Raw genomic sequence first — 24,628 nt, 5'->3', positions numbered from 1 at the left:
CCCAGCACAGGGCCTGACAACCCTGAGGATGACCAGTCTGAGTATTAAAGACTGAGGCAAAGAAAGCATTAAGTACCTCAGCCTTCTCCACATCTTTTGTGGCAAGGTTACCTTCCGCATCCAACAAAGGAGATTCTCCCTGGCCCTCCTTTTGTCACTGCTGTATTTATAAAAACATTTTTTGTTATCTTTAACACTGGCAGCCAGTTTAAGTTCCAGCTGGGCCTTCGCCTTCGTAATCTTTTCCCTGCATAACCTCACAACATCCTTGTAGTCCTCCTGAGTCACCTGCCCCTTCTTCCAAAGGTGGTAAGCTCTCTTTTTCTTGAGGTCCAGTCAAAACTCACTATTCAGCCAAGCCGGTCTTCTCCCCTGCCTGCTCGACTTGTGGCACACATGGACGGCCTGCTCCTGTGCCTTTGAGACTTCCTTCTTTAGTAACATCCAGCCTTCCTGGACTCCTTTGCCCTTCAGGACTGCCTCACAAGGGACTCTGTTAACCAGAGTCCTTAACAGTCCAAAGTCTGCCCTTCTGAAGTTCAGGGTAGCAGTTTTGCTGACCCTCTTCCTTACTTCTCCAAGTAAGTTTCTCCCACACACTCCAGGAACCTCCAAGACTGCTTTCTCTCTGCTGTGTTGTATTTCCAGCAGATATCTGGTAAGTTGGAAGTCTCCCACGAGAACCAGGGCTAGAGATTGTGAGACTTCAGCCAACTAATTCTGGAGTACTTCATCTATCTCCTCATCCTGGTTGGGTGGTCTATAACAGACTTCCACCAGGATGTCTGCCTTATTGGCCTTCCCCCTGATCCTTACCCATAAGCACTCAAGCTTATCATTACCGTCGTTGGGTTCTAGACAGTCAAAACACTCTCTGACATACAAGGCTAGATCAATATCAATAGGGCTTTGAGAAACTGAGCTGAAAATATGTGACTATCGGTTGCTTTTATCTGTGTCTCATTTATTTTTCTGAAACAGTTTTTCGTTACTTGTCCCCACCTAAAGAATAACAGCAGTGCTGGTAGTGGTTTTGCTTCTTGGAGGCCAAGTCAGTGACGTGAATGTCAGTCATTAGAGAGGGACGGTGCTGAGTCAGAGTACTTTTTTTATCTGGAAGAAGCTAACATGAGGCTTATCCTAAGCACAAGCAAGTTGGTATGTTGCTGTAGACGCTGCAGCTATCAAGCTGGTGCAATGGCAGAAGCAGGGAGGAAGGAGCGCCTCCCTTCGAAGATGTGGCGAGGAGGCAGCTGGCCATTTGCCAATGAGCGTGTAGGAGGCTGATGCCTACATCAGAAATAGACACCCCAACACCTCCACCTTTTTACAGTCAACAGAGAGAAATAGGTGGTTTTAGGGCACAATTCCTCCTATTATAGCACAGGAGCCTAAAAGTGGACAGGGAAATTGTGCCCTAGAAATACCCATTTCTCTCTGTTAGCTCTGAATGAAACCTGAGGTTCCTAGCTCAAGTCCAAGCATTTGCACCACAGCTGTCTGGAGTTAGGTGAGATGAACTTCACCCCTAGTGTCCATGAGCTAAAGCAGGATGAGAAGACTGAAATTGTCTTACCTGCATCTTCTCTACCTGAAATCCATAGTTTTTATCTGCTCAGGAAAATATTGAAGAGGTATTTATAATGCTTGCAGGTGATAGGAGCCTGAGTGGAATGTCATATATAATCCTTTGTTTATTTATTTATTTTTAATGCATTTATATATATGGGCATACAATATATGTAACTTCATCCCAAAAGTAATATACTGCGGCATATTACTGAAATTGGGGTGCTTAAACTATTTTTGTAGCATGAATTTTATCTTTGTAATGAGGCTGCAACAGACCATCTTCCTTCTAGTTTCTGGAGCACATTGTTAAAACCTTTTTTAATGCACATGGTATTTTATTTTTCTTCACTTTTTTATCATGCTTTATGTTTTTACTGATTGGGCTTTGATTTAACCAAATCTATTTGTTTACGCCTGCCTGTAAACAAATAGGATCTGGCACGTTAGGGTCAGTAAACAGGATGTGCAATGTGAACATGATGCGTTCTGGGGAAGAGCAGGGACCTCTTGGCCACCACTGGTTCCCAGTTTCTCAGCCCAAGCAAGATGCAGCCTCGGAGCAAGGTGGCCACAAAGGTGTGGGTTAGAAGCTGTTCCATTGCTTGACTTGATAGACGCCCATCATCTGGCAACATGATCCCATGAGACAGCTTTAACTAGTCTGGCCTTTGTTCATTTTTATTGATCTTGTACCATGTTATTCTATTTTGAAGCTTATGTTTGACAGAGTAGGTAGGTTATGTGTGGTTTTTTTTCTTTTGATTTTTTAATAGTTTTTTGTTGTTGTTTAGCAGACTGTCCATGATAGAAACCCACAGAAATACTAGGTGTTTTTCTTAGTTCTTCCTTTTTTCCTGATTGCCTGTTACCACAGTTGTTGCTGAAACATGTTTTACAGAACATTTTAAAGTAGTAATTACTGCATTTTAAAACTCCCAATTACACTTTCTACTTTCAGTACTTACGTTCCAGACTCTTCCCTAGGAGAGGCTTACTCCTGTAGCTGTTGCCTGCATTGAGCTACTAACTCTGATACCATTTTCCGTTGGTGGTGGTGTGCTTAGTGGCAAGATTGTGAGACATGAGCAACCTCTAAGCATGCTCATAATCATATGGTTGTTTTTTTTTCTGGTGTGGTTAAATAAAAAACCTACTTGATCCGTGCATATCTCTGCTTTTCTGTGGAGGGTGAGACCAAATGTACATATACTGGTTTTCTCAGACACATGTTTTAGCAACTTTTTGGTTTGTTTTCTTGTTTTCAAGCTTGCTGCGTTCATAATGTGATTTATTTTCATAGTGAAAGAGCCTTAGAGTTACACTAGACTTTCTTTGAGCCTGCTCTGCTATCATTGGCTCTGACTTTCTTTGCACATATGACATTTTAAAAGACTCACTTTGGAGAATACTGTGTCTGTAGTAAATGGTATTTTCTGAAAACCTCTTCCTGTTGAAGGGTTGCCTTTTCAGAGAGTGTGCATCTTCAAGTTATTACTGGTTGTCTTGATTTCTGTTTTCCCAGCTGCCCCTTTTCTTCTGTGTCTGATGCAAAATAACTATTGGGACAGAAGGATGATGTCTGAAAGCAGACTTAGGAAGGAAAGCGGCGGGGGGCAATACTGTCAAGTGACTAAAGCCATAAGAATTAGAGAGGGAAAGTATTGCGGAATATATGTGATTCTGTGTATATCAAGCACTCCCTGTTACAGCCCTTGCTCTTGTAGCGAGTATCCCCTAAAATAGTGATCTTGAACTAGTGTCTCATAGGAATCTTGGTGCCTGTGAAGGCTTCGTCTAGTCCTGACAGCCAGAGCACTCCTCCACTCCCAGCCTGACGGGAAGAGCAAATGATTGAGGTGCTTGCAGCAAGTTGCTTGCCCAGTATTATTGCCAGCAAAGTTTAGCATTTACTGTGCTGTGCCACTCCTCTGTATTGTCAGCTTTTATGCTGCAAAACAGTGTCATGGGAGTCTGGTATTACCTACTGGAATAAAGTCAATATATTAGATACTACAGTGATACTCACCTGCTGGCCTATAGTGGGACACTGCTGCTGCTTGGTTTTATGTGCTAAATATCATCTTGTTCTTTGGTACTCCCTCCTGACGGTCTAATATTCAAGTGATGTGGTATAGGTCTCTTGAAGTATTAATCAGTAAGTGGTTAGATTGGATGTAGTCTAACTACCATTATTCTAATTTTCTTTTTTCCACCTCCCAGCTTGGTGATCCATCTATTTTCCCGGCTGTCATCGTGGAGCATGTTCCTAGTGCAGACCTCCTACACAACTACTCCGGCTTAAGCTGTGTGGATGAACCTAGTGACATGATCACTGAGAGCTCTCTGGACGTTGCAGAAGAGCAAATCATAGAAGATGATGATATCACCCTCACAGGTTGGCAGTAAAAACATTTCTATGCCATGTTTGTGCACCAGGATGGCTGTGGCTAATGGTGGAAAAAGCTTAATGACAAAAAAACCCCAAACAAACCAGGAAACAAAATTATGGTAGTATTGAATGCTGTTAATTCTGTATGAGACAGAGAAAATGGCATTAATACCATTAGCAGGTGGCTTGCAATCCCAGCTGCACAGCTGATAATGGTGAAGAGTTTCATCCATCAACAGTGATTAAGAGAGAGTCCTGCTCTGAGTACGAACAAGATTTGTCCCTGCTCTTCGTAGGATTTGTTTGCTCTTATTTAATGGTTGATAAGTACTGAAGTAAACGTAAATACCAAAAAGCAGGAATACACAGCTTGAGTAGATGTACTGCTTTTAGCTTCCTGAGGGTATAGTTAGCCATAAAATGTGCACGTTACCATGACTTACTGGTGTAAGTACACTTAGCATAGAGTTCATTTTGGATCTCTAATAATGATTAACACCTAAAATACAGATGTTCTGTGTAAATGCTGTTAGAAGAGGTAGCCCCAAAGAGAAAACAGCTCTCAAGAGGAAAACTTGAAGATCTGTCACTTTTTTTTTTTAAAAAGCAGCCCCTTGCTGAATGCGTGCATGTGAAGAATTTTTGCAGAACAAGTCTGAAAGGTGGGGTAGATACTTTGCAGAGTGAAGATCTGTTTCTGTGTCTTCTTTCAGCCATTAGGCTCCACACCTGGACTGTCTCCAGGGCTGGAGACAGCTTGCTGGTTTCAATCATGCTTTTGACATTATTTCCAAAGCCATACTCTGATACCATCTTTTACCACCAAAAGCAAAACAAAAACTCAAAAACAGTTGCCATGTGGAACAGTTCACAGAGTAAATTGACACGAGCTGTTCTGAGTAAATGATTTTATCTGATAAATATGGCTCCTTTTTTTTTCTTAGTAGTGAATTATGTGTGAACAGACTGTGACCGTACAAATAAGTTAGCTGGTTCTTCAGGAAGGTCTTACATACTTAAACATTATTTCAAGTTGAGACCTCTTGCCAACTATTCACTTGCTATTCATATTAATTATTCACACTGTAACTGGCATTTCCTCAGTGTGTTACTTAAACACCACTTAATGCGGCTGTGTGAATTTTTCATAGCAGATCATTTTTAAGAATCTATATTCACTGTAATATACTGTGTGTGAATTTTTACTCGCATGAGTAATTGTGAAACTCCACTTTCGTGAATGCTCTTGTTAACTTTTTTTTTTTGTTGCTGGTCACATGAGAAGGGTTTGCAAATTGCTGCCAGAGACTGAAAATATGTAGTCCTTGTAACTGATGGTGTCCAAGGGTTTCTGGGATACTTGGAGGCAGACAAGTACAGTATTGTTCCCATCATCCATTGTAGTTAAAGCAATCTAGTTTTCTTTAAAGGAAAAGTCCTTAGAAAACTGGAGCTGCCACTTGCAGCGGTTATTGTTGCGAAGGAGACATTAACTAATTATCTGTTTCACACTCCCCGTCCTGTTAGCTACTGTGCGTGCTGCGGGTTTCCTTGGGAAGGAAAGTGTCTGGTTTTGCAGTGTTGGATGGCTGGGCAGGAACCAGCACCGCTGCTGAAAGCTCCTGCCCAGGATGCAAGGCGGGCAGCCTTGGCAGCTCAGCCCCCAGTGTATGGCAGGGAGCCATCCCGCGTGACGCAAGTGGGGCAGAATTTGAGGGTCCAGGGGAAGGCACCCCACAGGAGGTGAGAGGACACTGGGGAAGGAGCCCCCATCACCTCCCTCCCGCTGCAGGCAAGCAATGGCTGTGGCCACAGCTGCCCACTTGAACTGCAAGGCTGCCATGGAAGAGATCCGGTTTAAGCACGGCTTGCCGCAGGCTGCCTCTGAAATGGGGCTAATTGTAACTGAAATTTCCCACCTACTCTGTTTTTTAGCTGCTTTTTTTCCCCCATCCCTTCTTTGAAGTTCCCATCTTGATTTTTTTTCACGGGGTATGTTTGGTCTCAACAGTGAAATGCGCTGTTTTGCTCTGTGAAGTTTCTACTAGTCTTTTCAGTCATTTCCACGTTATGCCTTTGAGAAAGGATCGGACATTAAAAGACTGTACTAATTCCACATTAAAATATTCATAAGACTGAAGTTCACAGTAAAACAAAACTGAAACCGGCATCATTTGTGACTAAACATTAATTACAGAGAAATGGCTGCTTAATATGCAGGATTTGTCGGTTTGTGGGTTTTTTTTTCTTTTTTTTAATGTTAGTAGTTTTTTGGTACTGTTTTATGACTGCGTTAAGCTTCTCTCTTCTCCTAAGCTAACAGAAATGAGCAGTAGGTCTTCTGAAACTGAAGCAATTAGTTTTTAGGGATCTATCTGAAGAACGATGGATGCTGGTATGTTTTTTCCATCTACCAGGCGTAGCTTCAGCCCTTCAAAACCACAGCTATCGCACATCGGTGCTTACTTACCTGTAGTATAAATCATAACCTCCAGAAAACTAAGAACAGCATCTGTTTCACCTCAAACCCTGCTGAAAGATGTCTAGTGACCTGCTTTTTAGTTACATTAATGGTCACACTTTAATATTTTTTATTATGAATAGGCAGACCTGTCTTATCGCCCTCTTTTTTAAAAGTACCTTTTCCTGGAAAAACTGTAATGGCAATTTATATTGTCAGTTTGTTGCCAGTATTATGGGACTTTAAATGATTAACCATCATGTAGTAATGGGTGATAAAGAAAATAAGTTTGACCATTTGGCTTTGAATGAACTTTTATCTCGAAAGGGAATATTGCATTGGTTTTTTTTTTTTTTTTTTCTCTGAAAGATACAGGGGATAATGTTTTGTGCAGAATAAAGTCTAGGTCAACTTGTCAGATGCTATAATTTGCTACACTTCATTTACCTATTTGGTAAATAGGCTGTTTTGCCAGTGATAGGTTAGCAGTTGGACTCGATGATCTTAAGGGTCTTTTCCAACCTTAACGGTTCTATGATTCTATTTACCTTCTTAATGTGATTAATTATGGTTATAAGTTGCATAGGAAGGAGGAACTAATTGGATTGTGCAAGTTCCTGAAAACTTTTCCTTTTTTTAAATTTTTCTTTTCTTTTTATTTAAACTTTGTCATGGCTGGCCAGTTTAATTTAGAAAAATAACAGTTAATCAAACTCTACCATTTTGCGATTCTCCTATTCTGGCATTGGTTTGATGGGATCAGGGGAGCAGCTGCACTGAGACGGTCTATGGGGATGAGGGAGGAAGGACAGAAAATTTGCCCTTAGATGCCTTGTGTCTAGTCTCAAGTGGGAGCATGGAAGTGTGTGTTTTCCCAGATTGATAATGGTGCTTAATAGCCAGTTCAGAAGTTATTTTACAGCATTTTGAAGTTTGGTAGCATTTAGCTTGTACATTTGGTGAAGCTCTAGCATTCCTGGCACAAGCCAAGCTGGTCAGCAGGAGAATGAAGGTAAAGAGATGATAGATGCTGCAGTCCCACACAAACCCAGTGTCTTCGGTGGTTATTTATGATGCTACAGAGAAGTTCAAAGGAGCAGTTAGGTGCAAATTGAACTTCATAGTGTTAATTCGTGAGGATTTTGAGTTGATGAGATGCCAATTGTTTAAAAAAAAATCCTCCAAAAACCACCCAGATAACAGGTATAGATTCAGTTATTTTGTAAAGCAATTCACTGCTGTACCTAGCATCTGGTTAAAAACAGTGAGGGTTTTTTCATATGGCTTCCCAATGAGATTATTTTCCTTAGAAATTTTTAAAACTTGCTTAAAATAAAATGAAGGGTGATGTGTAGGTCTCCTGAAATACCTGTGCTCTTAAACTCAGTTTCCCAGTGTCAGTTAACAACCAGCTCTGAGCTAATACTAAAAATCAATCGCTTAAATTTAACAGCCAGCTATTCTGCAAAAGGGAGTTCTGACCATGTTTAATAGATGTTTTTCTACTCTAGCAACTTTAGATTTCTTTCAATGTTATTTTGAGGCTCTGTGGTCCCTGCTTTTGTCTGTATTAAAACTAGCACAGAATTTAAACACAGCTGTGACAGCACAGCCCTTACCTTGGCCTGGACAAGGACTCGCGTTGTCCACTCTCCAGAGCTACCAGCCAACTGGGCAAGCACCAGGAGTGGGACAGGATCACTGAAAGAAGTGTAAAGGTTTCAGAAAAGACACTAGGGAGGAGTAGGGAAAGCAGGACTTTGGACTGACGTGGGGAGCTTCCACATGAGGCATAGTTTCTTTCTCCATCGGGTGAGAAGAGCAGAAAAGCTGTGTTTGGGGAGGCCTGGAACTAAGGGCAGGCGCTGATTCATAGTGAACCTGGATTCAGAGTAACTGGGCTGTAACTGGCGGGCAGATACAGAGGCTTGCATTTGTGGCTTGCTCAGATAAACAAGCACTTGTAGAGTACCTTGGGGAAAAAAAAATTAAGTTACTTTTGGGTGTGGTTTTCTCTCCTTCCCCCTCTTCCCCCCCTTCTTCCTTTTTTCCTCCCCCCCGTTTCCTTTTTTCTTCCTTCTTTTTTCCTTTTTTTTTTGTTCCCTCTTTTTTTATCTCTCCCCCCCACCCTTTTCCTCTTTTTTTGTTTTTAGAGTTTCTACCTATTTAACATAACATTTGAAATCTGATGCTTCTCAGAAGTGATGACTGCCGCCACCATTCTTTGAGCTCTGGCTTTGCCAAAGCATAACAAATAAGCTATTTCATCCCAGTTCTTCTTAAATTTGTGACTGTACCGTAACTGCCAGTGGTCGGAATACCTTTCTGCAACATTAAGAGAAAAACGAAAATATCAGACTCCAAATTGCCTTTGGTAGTTGAGTTGGTTATCCCTGAGCATTGTCTCCAGTTGAATGATGTGAATTAGCATCTTGCTGGTAGTAGAACAGAGAGGTGGTGCTCCATCTGTGTGCAGTACCCCACACCCTGTTTGTGTTAGCTCTTCAGTTCTTGTAATTCAACTTGCTAACCCAGCAAAATGCAAAAACTTCTTCTGAGCCATTATAAAGCTAAATTGTCTCACTGCATGGTCAAAAATCATGGGGCCTGGCTTGTGTTAAGTGACAGGAGTCTGGATAATGAACCAGGGCAGAGATGGGAGGAAGAACCACAGCCCTTGTTTTCTCAGTAACAGGGAAATACTAATTTGGCTCAAACCACCTTGTGAAGTCATCATCTAAGAAGAGACTTGAACAGTGTTAGAAAAGGCATTAATATGGTTAAGAAACTTATTTTTGCCATTCTGTGTCTGTGGATAGACAGATAGCTGGAGCTCCTTATGTTTTTTGTGAGCCTCAAATTATATTAATTTCTATGTTTATGTTATTTATATGGTGGTTAAAAGTTCTTTTCACTGGTCTTGGATATGGATGGTTGCTTTTTAACCACATGGTGTAACAGTGATGTAAAGCTGGCAACCTCTGCCTCGCCTGCCATTATTCAGAGTGAAGAATTGACTCTGCTTTGTCACCTCAGCACCTGAAAGCAAGTGGGAGGGTTTGCTCCTCGTACAGCTCTTGCCAGGGAAAGAGCAAACAGCGGCTGCTCCTTCCTCCCCACCCACAGCACTGAGTACCAGGGGGTACCACTGCTGGCTTTTAAATTTTATGTGGCAGACTAAACCAGCCCTGCTCAATGGCTTTGGCTGAGCTGGGTTGTGGCGGGTTACATTCCCATCCATTCAGACAATGTCAGAACTGCTGACAGCTGTGCTGGCAGTGCTGTGTGCCTGTATTTAGAGTGACATCCTTACTGTGATCTTCGTTATGCTGGTAGATTGTATGGAAAGTACCCATCCAGATGGTCACTTCTGGTTCTAAGTTTTTAAGTCAGCACTGCCGGGCCAAGCATGGGCATGCCTGTAGACTGCATGGGCTGCGCTTGCTTCAGTCTCCTCCTCAGCTGGCCGGGCATTCCCTAGGCATGGTCTTTGGCTCTTGGGGCTGAGATGCTCTGTGGCTGAGCTCCCGAATCTGCAAGCTGCACAACAAAACTGTCAGCGGTTTGCTGCCCCATCTTGCTTTATAGGTTCCCAGGCCAGGACCATAGACCATACTCACTACCTCCCCTTGTCTCTTTTCATGCTTTTCACCCCCCCCAGCTCTGTGTTTTCTATTTTTTAAGCTTGTTTGGAGATGTCAGCCAGAAAGTACAGGTCCTGAACTGGCTGAATATGCAAGACATGGGGTGGAGGGCATCCTGTAGGCAAAAGAGTGAGTTACTGTGCAGGTTAGGGGTTCTCAACACCAGTCTCTGCTTCAATGTATGTAGGTGTGAGCCAACACTTGGGGCATGGTAGGGCTAAGGTCAAGAAGAAACCCAAAAGGTAAGGAGTCTTCTGAGCTCCATGTGCTGCCTGTAAATCACATCTGGATGGAGGAGGTAGGGCTGATGCTTGAATGTCCACATTTATCTGTGCCCTCTCCTAATGATACGATTGCTGAAGCTGTAAGCATTTGGGGTGAAACTGTTTGGGGTTCTTTTTATTGGTTGATTTTTAATTATGTGATTGTTTAGTGCTAGTGAGCTAGGAGCTTTGTTGTTACCGTGTTTTGGTTTGGTTTTGGTTTTTTTAAGTATGGAAATTCCACTGGCATAAACCTTTTGCTTTTATGTGTAGAAGAAATGTTCCACGGTCATTGTGTGGTGTTTTCCAGTGTATTTTTGCTTGCTCTGTCAGTCTGTCTCCTTTTTTTTTCCTTTTTGTGACTGCTCCACCCAAAATTCCTTAAAGCTAAACAGGGAGAGAGGGCGTGAAGCTGACTCATTACTAGACTGAGAAAGTAACAGAGGTTCATTGGTGTCCTAGGGAGGGGAATACTAACGCAGACCTCTCTACTGCTTTGGTAGATGCAAACAAATTTAGCAATGTGGCTTTGAATTTGTGGCAAAGGATAAGGAAACCTGGCCCATGCGTTTCCATCCAGCAAAGAGCAATTTCTGAATTACTGTTATTTTGCAAATCTGCTCTAGGTATTGGGAAGGAAATGATACTTCATCGGATTTTTTTTGGTGTATAGCTTCACATGACCTTAATTATTAATTAATGCTCAATAGCTTTGGATTTGGCTAATGACGACCCTCATGAGACTGATGAGGGTTTGTCTAATAGTCAAAACTTTTGAAAAATTTGTCAGCACTCTGTATTGCTTTTTGTGTTTTATGTTTGCTTGCCAAAGTGTTCCTGGAACCTGTGCTGTTAGCCCCATGTATAATCCCCACAGATTTGAATGGTTTAGGATTCAGTTACACCTTCAGATCATATGCCCTCAAACAGAAGTTGCAGAATATTTTCTTGTCTGTCCTCCAGCTAAATGACAGGATATTTTTGGTGAGCATCTCTTGATTATGGAATTCACTTCCTTTGGACCAGCATAAGAAGAAATCAGCAATATTTTTTTTAAAGGATACTGTCTGGAATGTTGTGTATGATAGTAATGTTTCTAAGTGTTCATGGGTGTTGTGTTTTACTGCATGTGCTTGATCAGCAAAGGGAGGAGTTAGAAAGAGGAGGCAGAAACAAAGGGTTGGTTTGTTTTTTTAATCCATACATTCTGAAAAATGTAGTGTATTAAATAAATGGCGTGACTGCAGTATGCATTTTCTCCCCAGATAACCTGTTACTACTCATCCAGTAGAAGACCATGGTTAACACTTTTTTTTTCCTAGAAATAAAATAGGAATAAATATATTGTTAACTTTAAGTCCAGTTTGTAGCTTGTTAAGAATTAGTTATTTTCTCTTGCTTTTAGTTGAAGCATCTTGTCATAATGGAGATGAAACAATGGAAACAATCGAGGCTGCTGAAGCACTTCTAAATATGGACTCCCCTGGTCCTATGTTGGATGAAAAAAGAATAAGTAAGTTTTTTATGAAATCAAATCCCGTCTGTATTTGCCCTGATTATTTATGAAATGAGGAGGGATTCAGTGCAGCATGGTTGCGTCAAAGGGGTAAGATGATTTTGCTTCTGCGTAGACTTTACATATGTAGTTTGGGTATCAGAAATCCATGTATGCAATGAAAAATGTAATTTTCATGCCAGAGCTGAGCATTGACAGATAGGGGGAGGATGAAAAAATTACAAAGGGAAGGTGTGAATGAAGCAAGGTTGGTTAGACCGCTGTGTTTTATTTGGCTGATAGAGGATGAGTCTGTTTAGCTTGCCAAGATAAAAAGAACATACACTTACACCTGCAGCTTGTCTTAAATATGAATAAAAATGTGTGATCACCAAATAATTGTGCTTTTCTGGAGAGTGGGTTATAGCATTAAGTTGTTCTATTTTCATACTGCTTCTGCTTGTGTAAAAAGTTGTGGGGAGATATATTCCATTATGAACTGCTCTTCTCTCCCATGAGGGCCTTAAGTGTCATAGTTTTATTTCATTCTGTGTTTAAATATTTGCTGTAAAAAGTAGCTTTTGAAATTCCTTGTGGCTGTGTAAAAGTACTCCTATTGTCCCTTTTCCTTAAGCAACTATGTTTGGTGCAACTGAAGATGATGATATCGTAGCTCCTATTACACACGTGTCAGTCACACTTGATGGGATCCCCGAGGTGGTGGAAGTTCACCAAGCCCCGGACCCTTATGCTGAATCACCAGAGACTCCAGAATTTGAACAACCAAAGAAGAAAAAAGGTAAGATGCTGCCGGAGAGCAGGGGTGTGGAGTAAGAAAGCATGGGTGGCATGCTCGCCTCCCTGATGGGTGTCTGGAACCAGTCAGGGTGTCAGGTCAAAATAACTGAGTGGGCTTAGCTAGAAATACAGAGAAGGTGTTTTCTTACTGGGTAGAGTGAGCACAGATACTGGTGCTTAGATACTAATGAATTTGGAGAGGTAGCAATGATGGCCTGTACCACAGGAAACATGGATCTCTGCTTGTTCCTATTTATAGTTTCTTCTTCAGAGCAGAACTGCAGTACAAGCTATAGAGCTTTTGTTGCCATGCTGAAGTACTTTAATTGGCTCCTTTTTAGCTTCAAATAAAGATACTTGGTCTGTTCAGAATATGGGATGAGAATGGGGAGTGTTTTTTTGCTTTTCTTGAATATGAATGGTTTAGGTTTTTTGTTTTGTTTTGTTTTTTAAATAGCTGCATGCTATAGTAAGCGTTAGTCCCATTTGCAGTAGACAGCATTTATACAGTGTCCACTGAGTGATGTTCCATTGCAGCAGGTGCTGTGCTAAAGAGTAAGGAAGTTCTGTGGTGCTAGTCAGACCTTCTGCTCCTGTTTTCCCACCTGCTTCAGTGTGGACCCTGAAGCTGATGTCTACAGTGGAAGAGAGTCATGGAGTGCAGGCCGGTGTAGGGTCCTGTTGCAATGAATTAAAAAAAAAAGAAAAAGAAAATGAGAGTTATGTTTCTGGAGCTAATCCTAGGGCTGAACCAGTCCATTAGGACTTGGACAGGTTCCCCTGTGGAAGAAAAGCCTTCCAGATCAGGACTCCTGCTACCCAGCCGTATTCCTGCTGAACAAGAGTGCATTTTTGCTGCTATTGCAACTGTCATACTCCCAAACGTTTTGAGTTGTTATCTGTGAGAGAGATCGTCCTGTCCTATGGAAACCTTGGGGAAGCCTCCTGAGCACTGTGTGGGTCACAAGGTCTCATAGGGACGGGTGTGGGTCAGGAAGTCTCCGATTCCTGTAAGAAAGCTGAACTGAAACCGCTGGGGAGGAGAGCTTTACCAGAAGCTGCCCTGAGACTGCTGCTGGGGAAACTACCGTGCTGTGCACACTACTGCGAGATAACCAACCATAATAGGTTTTTAAACTGCTTTTTCGTTTTGTTCTTTTCTTTTCTTCTTCTTTTTCATGTTGGCTGCTATGTGGGTCAAAACAAGGAGCTGCTGTCTGCCAGACTTTTAACCTCTTTGGCTTGATGCTTTCTTACCCTCTTTTTGTGTTGTGCTTCTGCTTACTCCCACTCCTTCCTCCTCCCTAGCTGCAGGTTAGAAAACCAGCTGCTTCACCGCAAATGTATGTGTTTGTTTTTGACAGTTACATTGGATAGAAAAAGTACTAGAAAAGATGCATCAGCTTAGTGTTACATTAACTAGTAGTTATTTGATGAAGCTGAGACTTCATGAGGTAGATGGTTTGGTCTGAGTGATGCTGAAGTGATGCTAGCTAACTGAGCCAGAATGGGACTGCCAGGTAGAGCTCCTCCAAGAAAATGTTCTCCAGAAGTGACAGAGTGACTTCACTTCCTTTCCTTGTGGTCCTTATTGCTGCACCAGGAGAGCTGTATCAACCCATCTGTTCAGCTCCAAGCCTGTGTTCAGCATGATGTTTGTACTCGTGAATGTCTGAGCACAGAGCTGCTGAAATACAGATCAGAAAGAGAGGAAAAACAAAGGGGTGTTGGAGAAAGAAACTTGGAAATTTGCTACACTAATACCTTCAGTCCTGTTTTTGCTATGGGAGGTATCTGGCAGTAGGTGGTCACATAAGTTACAATGCACATTAGATCTTAGATATATACTGTTTATTATATTTTTACATACATTATATTTTTTTAAACAAAACCCATTGAAAAGAATGCAAGAAAATATGTTGAACTCTTTCTGGTGTGTTATAAAATCTTGAATCAGGAGAAGTATCTCACTTTCTAAATATCACATTTATTTGTAGTATTAATTTCTAACCAGAAGTGGGTTTACAACCATGAAAATAGGAAAGTGGAAATACCAATTATAAATTCAATTAGCAATACAAAACTACGGTAGCCCTGCATACAGCTTAATTCTTGCACATTTTTCATCCTTCCTCCTTGTAAAGTTCTCTCCTCAAAAGAAATTTAGTGATGTACTCTAAAAGGTAACAAATTCATGCTCTACTGAACCAAAGGAGGAAGCGTACTAATGCTTAATGTGCTTTCAGAAAATATCTTTTTTTAAACAAAGGAAACATATCTTGTGTCTCTGTTAATTGATTTTTTGATGGTATCAGTGAGTGCCTGGAGATGATAGCTCACAGTGTAGTCTAAAACCGTCATCTTAAGTATCTCTAGCTCTAAGTATCTCTTTAGTATCTCATCTTAAGTACCTCTGCTCTATACCTCTAATATATAGAGCAGTAACATCAATATCTTTCTGTAAATGTGTTACACATTCTTCACTGATTTCTAATTTTGGATGGGTTTCTGGTAGAGGATTGTCCATACAGGATGTCTTGATGTAGTCTAGGCTGAGGTAAGAAGGCCTAGAATTGCTGTAGCAAGAGCATTCGTACTTAGTAGCCTAGGTTGTCCCTAAGCAAAGGTGCATAAATTATACACGATTGGTACTTATCTTTCCCGAAGTTGACCAGCAGTAGTTCAGTTATGACGTAACTGAGCCTTCATCCACTTCCTTTTCTTTTAAGACCTGATCTCATTTGGACACAAGGTAATTAATGATATCAAAATAATACTCCCCACTCCTTAATGGTATACGTTTACACCTGTACAAGAGGGGAAATGAGATGAGCACCCAACAGTCTTCCGGTGACACAACTTTACAGGGAGACAAGCGCTTAGCCAAAGTTACCCTGAGGGACTTCTTGTGCAGTAGAAGCTGATCTATACAAGGGTGATTTCATCTAGATATTTTAGGGAAAACAGACATTTCTGCAACCAAAAATGGTTAGTGGAACAAAGCTGCTAAAAATGTGCTCCAGTAGGTCTTTATCCTTTCATATGATGATATATGAAAAGAAACCAATATTGTAGGATTTTCTCCCTCCCATCTTCATTCAAATCCAGGAAAATGTTAGTGGTCAAGACAATGGCTGAAGTTTGTGTCCCATCCTCAGTCATGAATCCTGTCTGAATGGAAGCAAGAAAATTAGAGGACTCCAGGCCTTACTAGAGTTTCCTCACTGTAGCTCTCGCAACTAGCTATCCCTCCTCCCCCATGCCCTGTCAAAAAAAGAGAAAGAAAAAGGTGCAAAGGTGGACTTAGCAAAACTGCTAATGTCAAAAGATGAGTACCTAAACCAATGTTTCTTGTGACTTCTTAATAGATACCTGGAAGACTAGAACAAAGCAGACAGCAGAGGCTGGCACTGAGCACTTTTTTTTCAGAGCTAGTGAAAAACCTTTGCTCCTACTCTGCAGGAGAGCTGTTTCCTTACTAAAACAGCCCCTGAAAAGAAAACCAGAAGCAGAATATCATAGGGTACAGGACTGCACAGGCCTATTGGTCTTGCCTCTGTAGAACATAAACTCTTTGGAAACAGAATAAATAGAGAAAAGGAAAAATATTTTTCTGTAGATCTTTAATTATGACAATAGGTTATTTGGATGAGAAGTAAGTTTCGCTGGGTCCTCTGTCTGCTTGGTCTATTGCGCCTCTCAAAAGAGCAAAGGTAGTATGTGGATAATTTAGGTACTGTCAATGTCCTAAGGGGTCACTGCAAAACCCGATAAGAGAAATTTTTATTTCATAAGAAAGTTCTGAAAGTTTCTGATTAATTGCATTACCTGTAAAAGCTGACATTGCAGGGAATGAGACCTACTAACGGAATAGGTTCATGGCTTTATATTGAAAAATACTTCAGCATGACTTATATTTTTTACTCCACTTACGTTTAGTTGATTTCCCAACATTTTAAAATCAGTACTCTTCAATCTAGTCATTGGTTGTAAATAATTTCTTCCTTTCAGTCTTCCTCACTAGATGGAGAGAGCGATTATGCTTACGACTTTAAAAACTGGGGGTTTTTTTGAGGGCCTGTTACTGTTCTGCTGGTCTTAAGCAAACAAGTGACTTTCCTTTACCTGTAGCCACTGTTGAGAAAGGTGTAAAAGAGAACAGGACTGAAAAATGTTTTCTTCACATGACAGTATAATTTGCTGCTTCAGTGGAGACTTCCAGTCTATTAAGCAAGCAGACAATCTCGTTTTATCCCTAAATTCCATTTTGGTGATGAGTGAACAAGATAGTGCTCTGTATTTTATCTAGCATTTCCTGTTTAAACTCTTGCCCACGGTTAATAGCCTATTGTTCTCATCTCTTCTGTTTTAAATAGTCTTTAGAGTACCTAAAAAGCCACAGAAATTTTCAGGGTACAGGGGCTTTGGAAAAAGGAGCATAACCTTTAGTAGAAGTACACGGAGAGCGTAGGGGGTCTGATCCCGCTGTAGAAATTGAAAGAGTTTAGCATAGAACTGAGCTCCTAACTTAGTAAAAATTGAATCCTCTCTGAATTGGGGAAACAAATCTCTTCCCTTTTTAGGTCCTTGTTCTTTTTCATTTCATTTTTTTAAGCTGCAGTTTGACTTACTGGTGGTTTATTTCAGGGAAGAAGCCAAAACCGTCTCGTCCTGAGTCCCCTACTACAACTCCAAACATATCTGTGAAAAAGAAAAACAAAGATGGAAAGGGTAAGCCAAAGAGTTGTCACTGAAGTTTTTAAAAGAACATTGCTTCTGAGTGACCTGTAAAAAGAAAATATTTGTGATGCAAAAAGAAAATGTTCACTGAGTTTCTTGTCATGTAAAACCAGGTCTTATGCTCAGGGGTACTTAACGTCTCATCTTAAGGCAAGTAAAAAATTAGTGCCCAAGATTTCTTGGTGAAATACTCAGTTCCTAGGGAGAATAATGTATTTGTCATGTTAGTAGCAGGGTTCCTGGAAACTCTTCAAGCTCCCACTGAGGCTGCTGTGCTTTGAGTGAAGTCTTGGGGAGCGCTTTGCATTATATTAGGGTTTCTTGGGCTGTGGTTATTTTGACAGATGATCTTTGAAAACGTTTTCCATCTGTGTGTGTCTAATTCTGCTTGAGGAGCTAATCGAGGCTGCCAGTTGGCAGCAGGAAGTACCAAGCCCTAAATTTTGAGGAAAGTTATAACGCAGCTTGAAGACTTGGGCAGAAAACTTGTGGTTTTGATACTTCTTTCATTCCTCCTGTGTTTAAAAGGAAGAAAGAAAGTAAATACCGCATAACTGATACAGTAGATCATTTTCTCCAGACTGTTCAGTAGTGCCTGTCAGTTTTGTCAACAGCTTGGTTGCTTTGCTGTTGGGTCCGGCACCCACACCCATGCCTGGGCTGACGTTTGAATGGCAGCCTCATGCCCAGATCCCCACCGAGTTCTGCTGCACTCAGTGGGATCTGCAAACGAGCCTCCCCTGTGTCACCACAAGTGCCTGCACGCATGTCTAGGGACCGATGTGCTTGCACACTGGGCAGTGCAGAAGCCAGGACAGAAGCCCAGCCAAACCTGGAAGGTGGTGGCATAAGAATGTCGGTCTCACTTGAAATCAGAAAAATTGCTACACTGACACACAAGTACGTGGGTTTGCTTTGGTTTTTTTGTTTTGGTTTTTTTTCTTTTGAAGAGGGATTTTCTGCAGTAACAGGAAATAAAGACTTGTTTGCAAGCAATGAATATTTAACAGGTTAATGCCAGCAATTTTGAGTCTGCATTGTTGCTGCTTTTTTCTTTAATTAAAACCTGATATTCAAGTAAGAATGAAACAAAAGTATCAGAAGAACCTTCAAGTAGTGCTGAAATTAAATAATAGAAAATATTAAAGCAGCTAGCCACAGAATTAAAAGTCAGAGAAGTGTAGTGTTTCTGCCGATGATAGCAAGTATACAACATATTTCACATTTGTCCATTGTTACAAAATTGCTAATTCAGAAGGAATTAAAAAGGAGCATGTTGCCTGAAACCACTGCCTGTTACGGAAAAACAGCCACCACAGAAGCATTTGTTTAGTATTTTGAGGAACATAGAATTGAAGAAAAAAGGGATATTAATATAACAGGCCATGGCAGGGAAGCAGCTAGAAAATCATGACAGTTGTCTGTCTCTCAGTATCCACAATGTTTCCCTGAGGAGAACATGTACGTTAAAATACCAGGCCCTCCATAGAATTACTTGATGCAATGGTTGGAGAAAACAGTTTTCTACGTATCTCTTGTTCTGCTGTGACTCAGAGGAGGTTAAAAATTCTGCCTGTGAGTAAAGCAGACGTGGTTTTCGCAGACAGTCCTCTTGACAGTCATTTTCAGTGGCTAAACAGTGACAAATTTTCAGACTGCCTTGATGCCGCTGAGCATTTTTAGTCTAGACTACAACAAAAGCACGCTGGATTAGATGGTAAGTGGCTGGGAATGCTGTCACTTCTGGCTGACTTTGCGTCTTGCCTAAGCAGTCTTAACCTTTGCCTTCCGGGTATCTGAAGGCAAACAGGCTGACCTTTTCATGAAGCTGGGAGAGGTTTGTTGCAAATGCAGTGTTTTTTCACTAGGGATGCTCACTTTTCAAGTTTCCGTCTGCTGAAGGATCTGTTAACATTTTGTACGGCCGATGACTTTGCTGAATATTTGCAAAATGTAGATTATAATACAGTAATATGGGACTTGTAATTTGTAAGGCAACTCCTCTTGTTGAAAAAAGTTTGGATTGGTGGTTATTAAAGTTGAAAAAACTGCTGGGTTTTTTGCTGGGTTGAAGCTAACAGAAGAGGTCCTGTCACCTCCTGATGCACTGGGCATCATTTCTTGTGAAACTTAAGAAATCTGCACACTCTGTCCTTGCTGTGTTTTTGCACGGCTACTTGTGGGAGGTGATACTTTCATACAAGAGGTTTTTTCTTCCTTTCTCAGACTAACAAGATATCACGAAGATGCTTATGTGCAGCTTCAAGTGTGCAAAAGAACATCAGACACCAAAAGCCTTAAAATAGTCAGGAAAAAGGGTCTCATTAGTTATATGAGTTTAGACTCCTTAAATGTGCTTTTGGAAAAAAAGGAACATGCAAATTTTGTAGTAGTTTTAAGTATTCATAATCTGTGATTTTAATACCATTTCTTTGTACGCGGGAAACACTGAACAGATGTGATGGATTTCTGTATATAAGTGTTTGAGCCTGCTTGTTTGTAAAATTAAATTTGAACATTGCCTAGCAGCGAGTGCAAGCACTCACAGGATTAAAAAAAATAAAAATCCTTTTCTGAACTTTATTCTTGAAGGCTTGCCTACCTCAGCATGTGCCACTGATTGCCCCATATAAAACTAATTGTTAAAAGTAAGGGTGTTTTTTTAAGCCTTCTAAAGGATTATAACACCTCAATTCAGCAAAGTATTTAAGCAAGGGCTTAATTCCCAGCATTTGCAGAGGATGGACCTGAACATGTTCCTATTTGAGGTAAAGCGATAGGGATGGCTCCTGTAACTGGATTAGGCAGGAGGGAAGTGTACACATAGGTGACTAATGTTGTCTAACGGTGGTGGTTGGAACAAGGTGACTGTAGGTTGACTGGTACCTGACTCTGTACGTTACAGACAGTGGCTAGGGTGTTTGGGCACCCAGGCTGTAACAACTAACAAGAATTCCCTCCCATGCCCTTCCATCACTATTTCCTAGTCTTGATTACAGTGTATTTGTAGAGATACCTGCTTCTTAATTTTTAAATTATTTACATTGTTAATAAAATATCATCAACTAATACTTTTTTCTTTGTTTTTTCTGTGTCCTGAAATACTTTATTTTAGGAAATACAATTTATCTCTGGGAGTTCTTACTAGCACTGCTCCAGGACAAAGCTACGTGTCCTAAATATATCAAATGGACTCAAAGAGAGAAGGGCATTTTCAAACTGGTGGATTCCAAGGCTGTGTCCAGGTTGTGGGGAAAACACAAAAACAAACCTGACATGAATTATGAAACGATGGGTAGAGCTCTCAGGTATGTGCATTTTTAATAATAGACTGTTTTTGTTGCATTAGTGTTTGCATGCATTAAATGCCTCATGTAATTTGTGTAACAACAGAATAGGGGTAGTATTCTATCAATTTGGGAAATGCAGAAGTTATTTTGGCAAAACAAATAAGGTAACTAAAAGAAACCCTCGCTAATCTCAACCCCAGATCAGACACCTTCAGTCTCAGCTCAGACATTTTCAGTGCTGCTGCAAACACTGCATCTTCACGGTCAGCCACAAACAGTAAGAGACTGAAGGTTCGAAATGGGACAAACCTTCTACATAAAATTTGCATCTCTTTTATTAAAAAAAATTCCTGAATTCAGGTGTATTAATGAAATTATTTCTTCTTGTTGCAAATTATCCCGTTTCCAGTGGAAGATACGGTTTTACAACTCAGGTCTGGTCATGCTTCTCTGAAACTTGGTGTACACACAGCTTTAAAACATCTTATCACGTGCCTCTGCCTGTCAGGATGGGAGTTTTCTCATACATAAAAGACTTTGCAACAGCTTCATTCTTACCTGCTGGTTGATAATTGTCCAACTGAACAGCTATGCATTTCTTTTCATTTCCCTTCACCCCTCCCCTCAGTGTGCGTGATTTTAAACTGTCATACTGATTTGTGAATACCACAGAAGTAGTGCTCTCCTGTCGTATTCCCTTTGCTTTGTTGTAGCTAAAATGTCTGCCAGTGCTCACTGGTGAATAAGCATGAACTGAAAGAACTGTATGAGTCAAGAGGAGAATTACAAGTTTCATGCAACTTTTAAAGAGAATGAATTGGTAGCAGAGCTACCATTTCACAGAGTTCTTTGTGTTCTCCTCAAAGTTATCTGAGGTTGAAATTAAGAGGTGATAAGAAATACCAGTTAAAGAAAGTCGTTTGAGGAAGAAATACACAATTAAATTGACCACTCCTTTATAGTGAAGAAACTAGGCACGTAAAATACTGCTTACTTGTTACTGCTGATCTTATTTTCTGGGGGTTTTGTAGCCTTTTATGTTTGGTGGATTGGTTTCTGGCAAAAAACGCTGTGTAACTTGATGTGCATATGCTTTAAACAGATACTATTACCAAAGAGGAATACTGGCCAAAGTGGAAGGTCAACGCCTAGTATATCAATTTAAAGAAATGCCAAAAGATCTCGTCTATATAGATGATGAAGATGCGAGCCCTAGCACTGAATCATCAGATTCAACTCTGCTCTCAACTCCTGTGGCCAACAGAAACCAGTCGAGCAGATCTAGAGCGTCTGCAAATGTGGGAACAAAGGGAGGATCAACCACAGCGCTGAAAACAGGAAACTCGAAGCCTGCTAAGCTGAAGGAGCACGTAGAAGTTATACAGCAGCAGACACCTGGCTTGACTTCAGAAGTTTTGAGGACAATGCAATCTCCGCAGCCAGTACATCCTACTCAGCTTTTTCGGACAGTTCATGTAATGCAGCCATTGCAGTCCCTTGCAGAAGGACATGCAGCTGTAACCAGTAACGCTCCGGATGAAACATTAAACCCCTCAGTTCAGAATATAAGGTAAGAAAATGTACAGAAAATATATGTATGAATAATAATAAATTCACCAGATGATGGCTAGATAGACTAGATTCTTTGTTGTGCTTCAGAAAAATGCTTGTCTCCCAGTTTGGTTGAAGTAAAATGGTGTGTTTGTGGCTGATGCTAGGAACTGGGAGTTATACTGCAACATGTACACTCATAAATGCTCTGCCTTTGGCGGAGGGAAGCACATTTTCCCTGTGGTATTAGGCCTGATGCAAGTCCTTTAGAGGGAAAAAATACCCAACTTTTCTTTAAAATTGGTATCATCAGTTCTGTCCTGCAGCAGAGCAGTATTTTCATGGCTCTGCTTTTTCATTGACTGTTTGGTGTCTTTGCTTTCGAATTATACATGGTTTGTCTGGATGATCCCCCCTCAAAAAGATTTTCCTTCTTGCTTAATTTTTCTCTAGCATTTTGCTGCTGTTACAAGACCATGTTCTTCTGATTTAAGAAAACAATTAACAGAATAATCTCATGGGAGCTGTGTATCTGCAGACTGTTTTGGGACACAGTCATGCTTCCACACTTGATTTGTAAGTCAGGTGGCTAACACTACAGTGTTTAAGCATCAGGACTCCTTTGCACCTACCCTTTAGTAGGGGCATCCTAATTGAAGAGGCTTTAAAAACAATCATTTAAGCCTGGTTTTACCTGAGGCATCCCCTGATGGAGCTTGTTCATCTCCACTGACTACAAAACACCTAAACCAAATAAATGTTCCTGTTATCTGGGCCTTTCACAGGAATGTCAGGTTCTGGACCATAAAGCTGCTTCAGGAAAGCTTCAGGGTATAATTCAGAAGCTGCACATTCTTAACAAATTATGAACATCCCTCTTTTTTCTTTTTGAGATTTGCTGTGTTAACATCACAGTTACAATGGTTATCATTTTGTGCTGCAAAATGGCAATAATGCTATTTCCTGCTCACTTCCTCTATTCTTTCCTTTGAAAATCACATGCAGAGAGCCAGCAATAGATTTGGAGTGGTACTGACTATCTGGGGTTAACTGGGCAATCTTGTCAGAGGGAATTAAGTAATGACACCAATGGGACTGAGTAATTTCTTCGTTCCCAAAGAATAAGTTTTGCTCTCTCATCTCTGCTACTAGTGGGGTGCTGTAAAAGCTAGTCAGTTATTAAAACACCACATACGTAAAAGGAAAATTCAGAATAGCAGTAACAGCTAGGTTTTTCAGAAGAACTGAAAGAAGAACTGAAACTGTTTAGATCAGCCTTCAGTGACCGACATAATAGTATCAATAAGAAAAGCTTTAGGAGATAACCAGGTAGTTGAGGAAGTTGATGATTTATATATAGGAAATTACAAACCGAGACTGGAAGCTTCAATCAAGAAAAGAAAGTTATGTTATAATATATCTTCTTTCCTTGGGGTAAAAACCTCCCAAACTTTATAATAATCCCTGGATTACTAGTATGAATCCTGGTTCTTTTTTGTGTTTTTGGTTTTTTTTTTTAAATTTCCTTAAAAATTATGAAATGTTTTCATTCATGCTACAATATGAAAAATTCACACTGAAAAGAGAAATTCACTGGTTACTAGAGGCTGCAAGGGAATAAATACATTGGGCCATGAAAGCAAGAATATTTTTCATGGTTACTGGTAGATACTGTAAAACAAATTGTAAAGAGTTACCATTTTAAGTAGGCAGTATCTGTTTTCATTTGTCTTTTAATTCTAAAATGCATGATTTGAAATCAAATTGTGTTTTGCTTGTTCTTGTAGCCAACTAGAATAAGTTCAGGATGCACATAGGGGATGGAGGGGTTATATTTGATCAGAAGTTTAGGTGAAAGATAGTTACCAAGAATTTTACAAAAAAAAACCCAGTTTTGGAATTCATGTAGAAAATTAATAAAAATCTACATCAAGCTTAGGAATGAAGCTACTCTGCACAGTTCAGTCCTATGATTTCAGGGTTGATGAAGGATTTAATTACTTGTAAAAATTGACTAGGGCCATATAGTGAAAGGAAACAAGTACAGACATAACTGAAGCTATACAGTAATGTTTAAGTCGGTAGAATAATGCTATTAAATGTTAACAGGGGAAAAGTTCAGCAATTTGCAGAGTTACATAGCTCTAGGCTAGACCTACACTAGATTATATATCAAAACCAGTATCAATAGTATAGATGGTATAAAAAAATGCTAATTTCAAACAGAAGTATCTGTAAGACTTAATAAGGCAGGCAGGCAGGAAATCCAGCCTAACATTTAGAAAGCTGCTTAGTGACATTATGACATCCAATTATTGCATTATGGTATTTCACAATTGGACCTTGAGCAATAAGCTAAGGGGAAAAAAGTAGTAGAGATGATACATGCGTGAAGTTAGAATGAAGTAAAAGCCTTAAAGCCTTA

At 40.4% G+C, this 24,628-nt stretch overlaps 1 protein-coding gene across 6 annotated transcripts in view; it reads left to right on the top strand.

Moving 5' to 3' along the window:
• Window positions 1-24,628, top strand: part of ELF1 (E74 like ETS transcription factor 1) — a 95,474-nt gene that overhangs the window by 60,820 nt on the left and 10,026 nt on the right. For all 6 annotated transcript variants that reach the window (XM_064440789.1, XM_064440794.1, XM_064440788.1 and 3 more), the window contains 6 exons: window positions 3,793-3,967; window positions 11,735-11,842; window positions 12,459-12,623; window positions 17,270-17,353; window positions 20,478-20,670; window positions 21,755-22,222. In XM_064440789.1, the coding sequence (XP_064296859.1) occupies window positions 3,793-3,967; window positions 11,735-11,842; window positions 12,459-12,623; window positions 17,270-17,353; window positions 20,478-20,670; window positions 21,755-22,222 (1,193 nt within the window). The remainder of the gene's footprint in view (window positions 1-3,792; window positions 3,968-11,734; window positions 11,843-12,458; window positions 12,624-17,269; window positions 17,354-20,477; window positions 20,671-21,754; window positions 22,223-24,628) is intronic.

Source organism: Phalacrocorax carbo, chromosome 1 (assembly GCF_963921805.1).
Source record: "Phalacrocorax carbo chromosome 1, bPhaCar2.1, whole genome shotgun sequence".
Lineage (NCBI taxonomy): Eukaryota > Metazoa > Chordata > Aves > Suliformes > Phalacrocoracidae > Phalacrocorax > Phalacrocorax carbo.
Note: the sequence above shows the minus strand (reverse complement) of the source record. Positions and strands in the feature narration are given on the sequence as shown.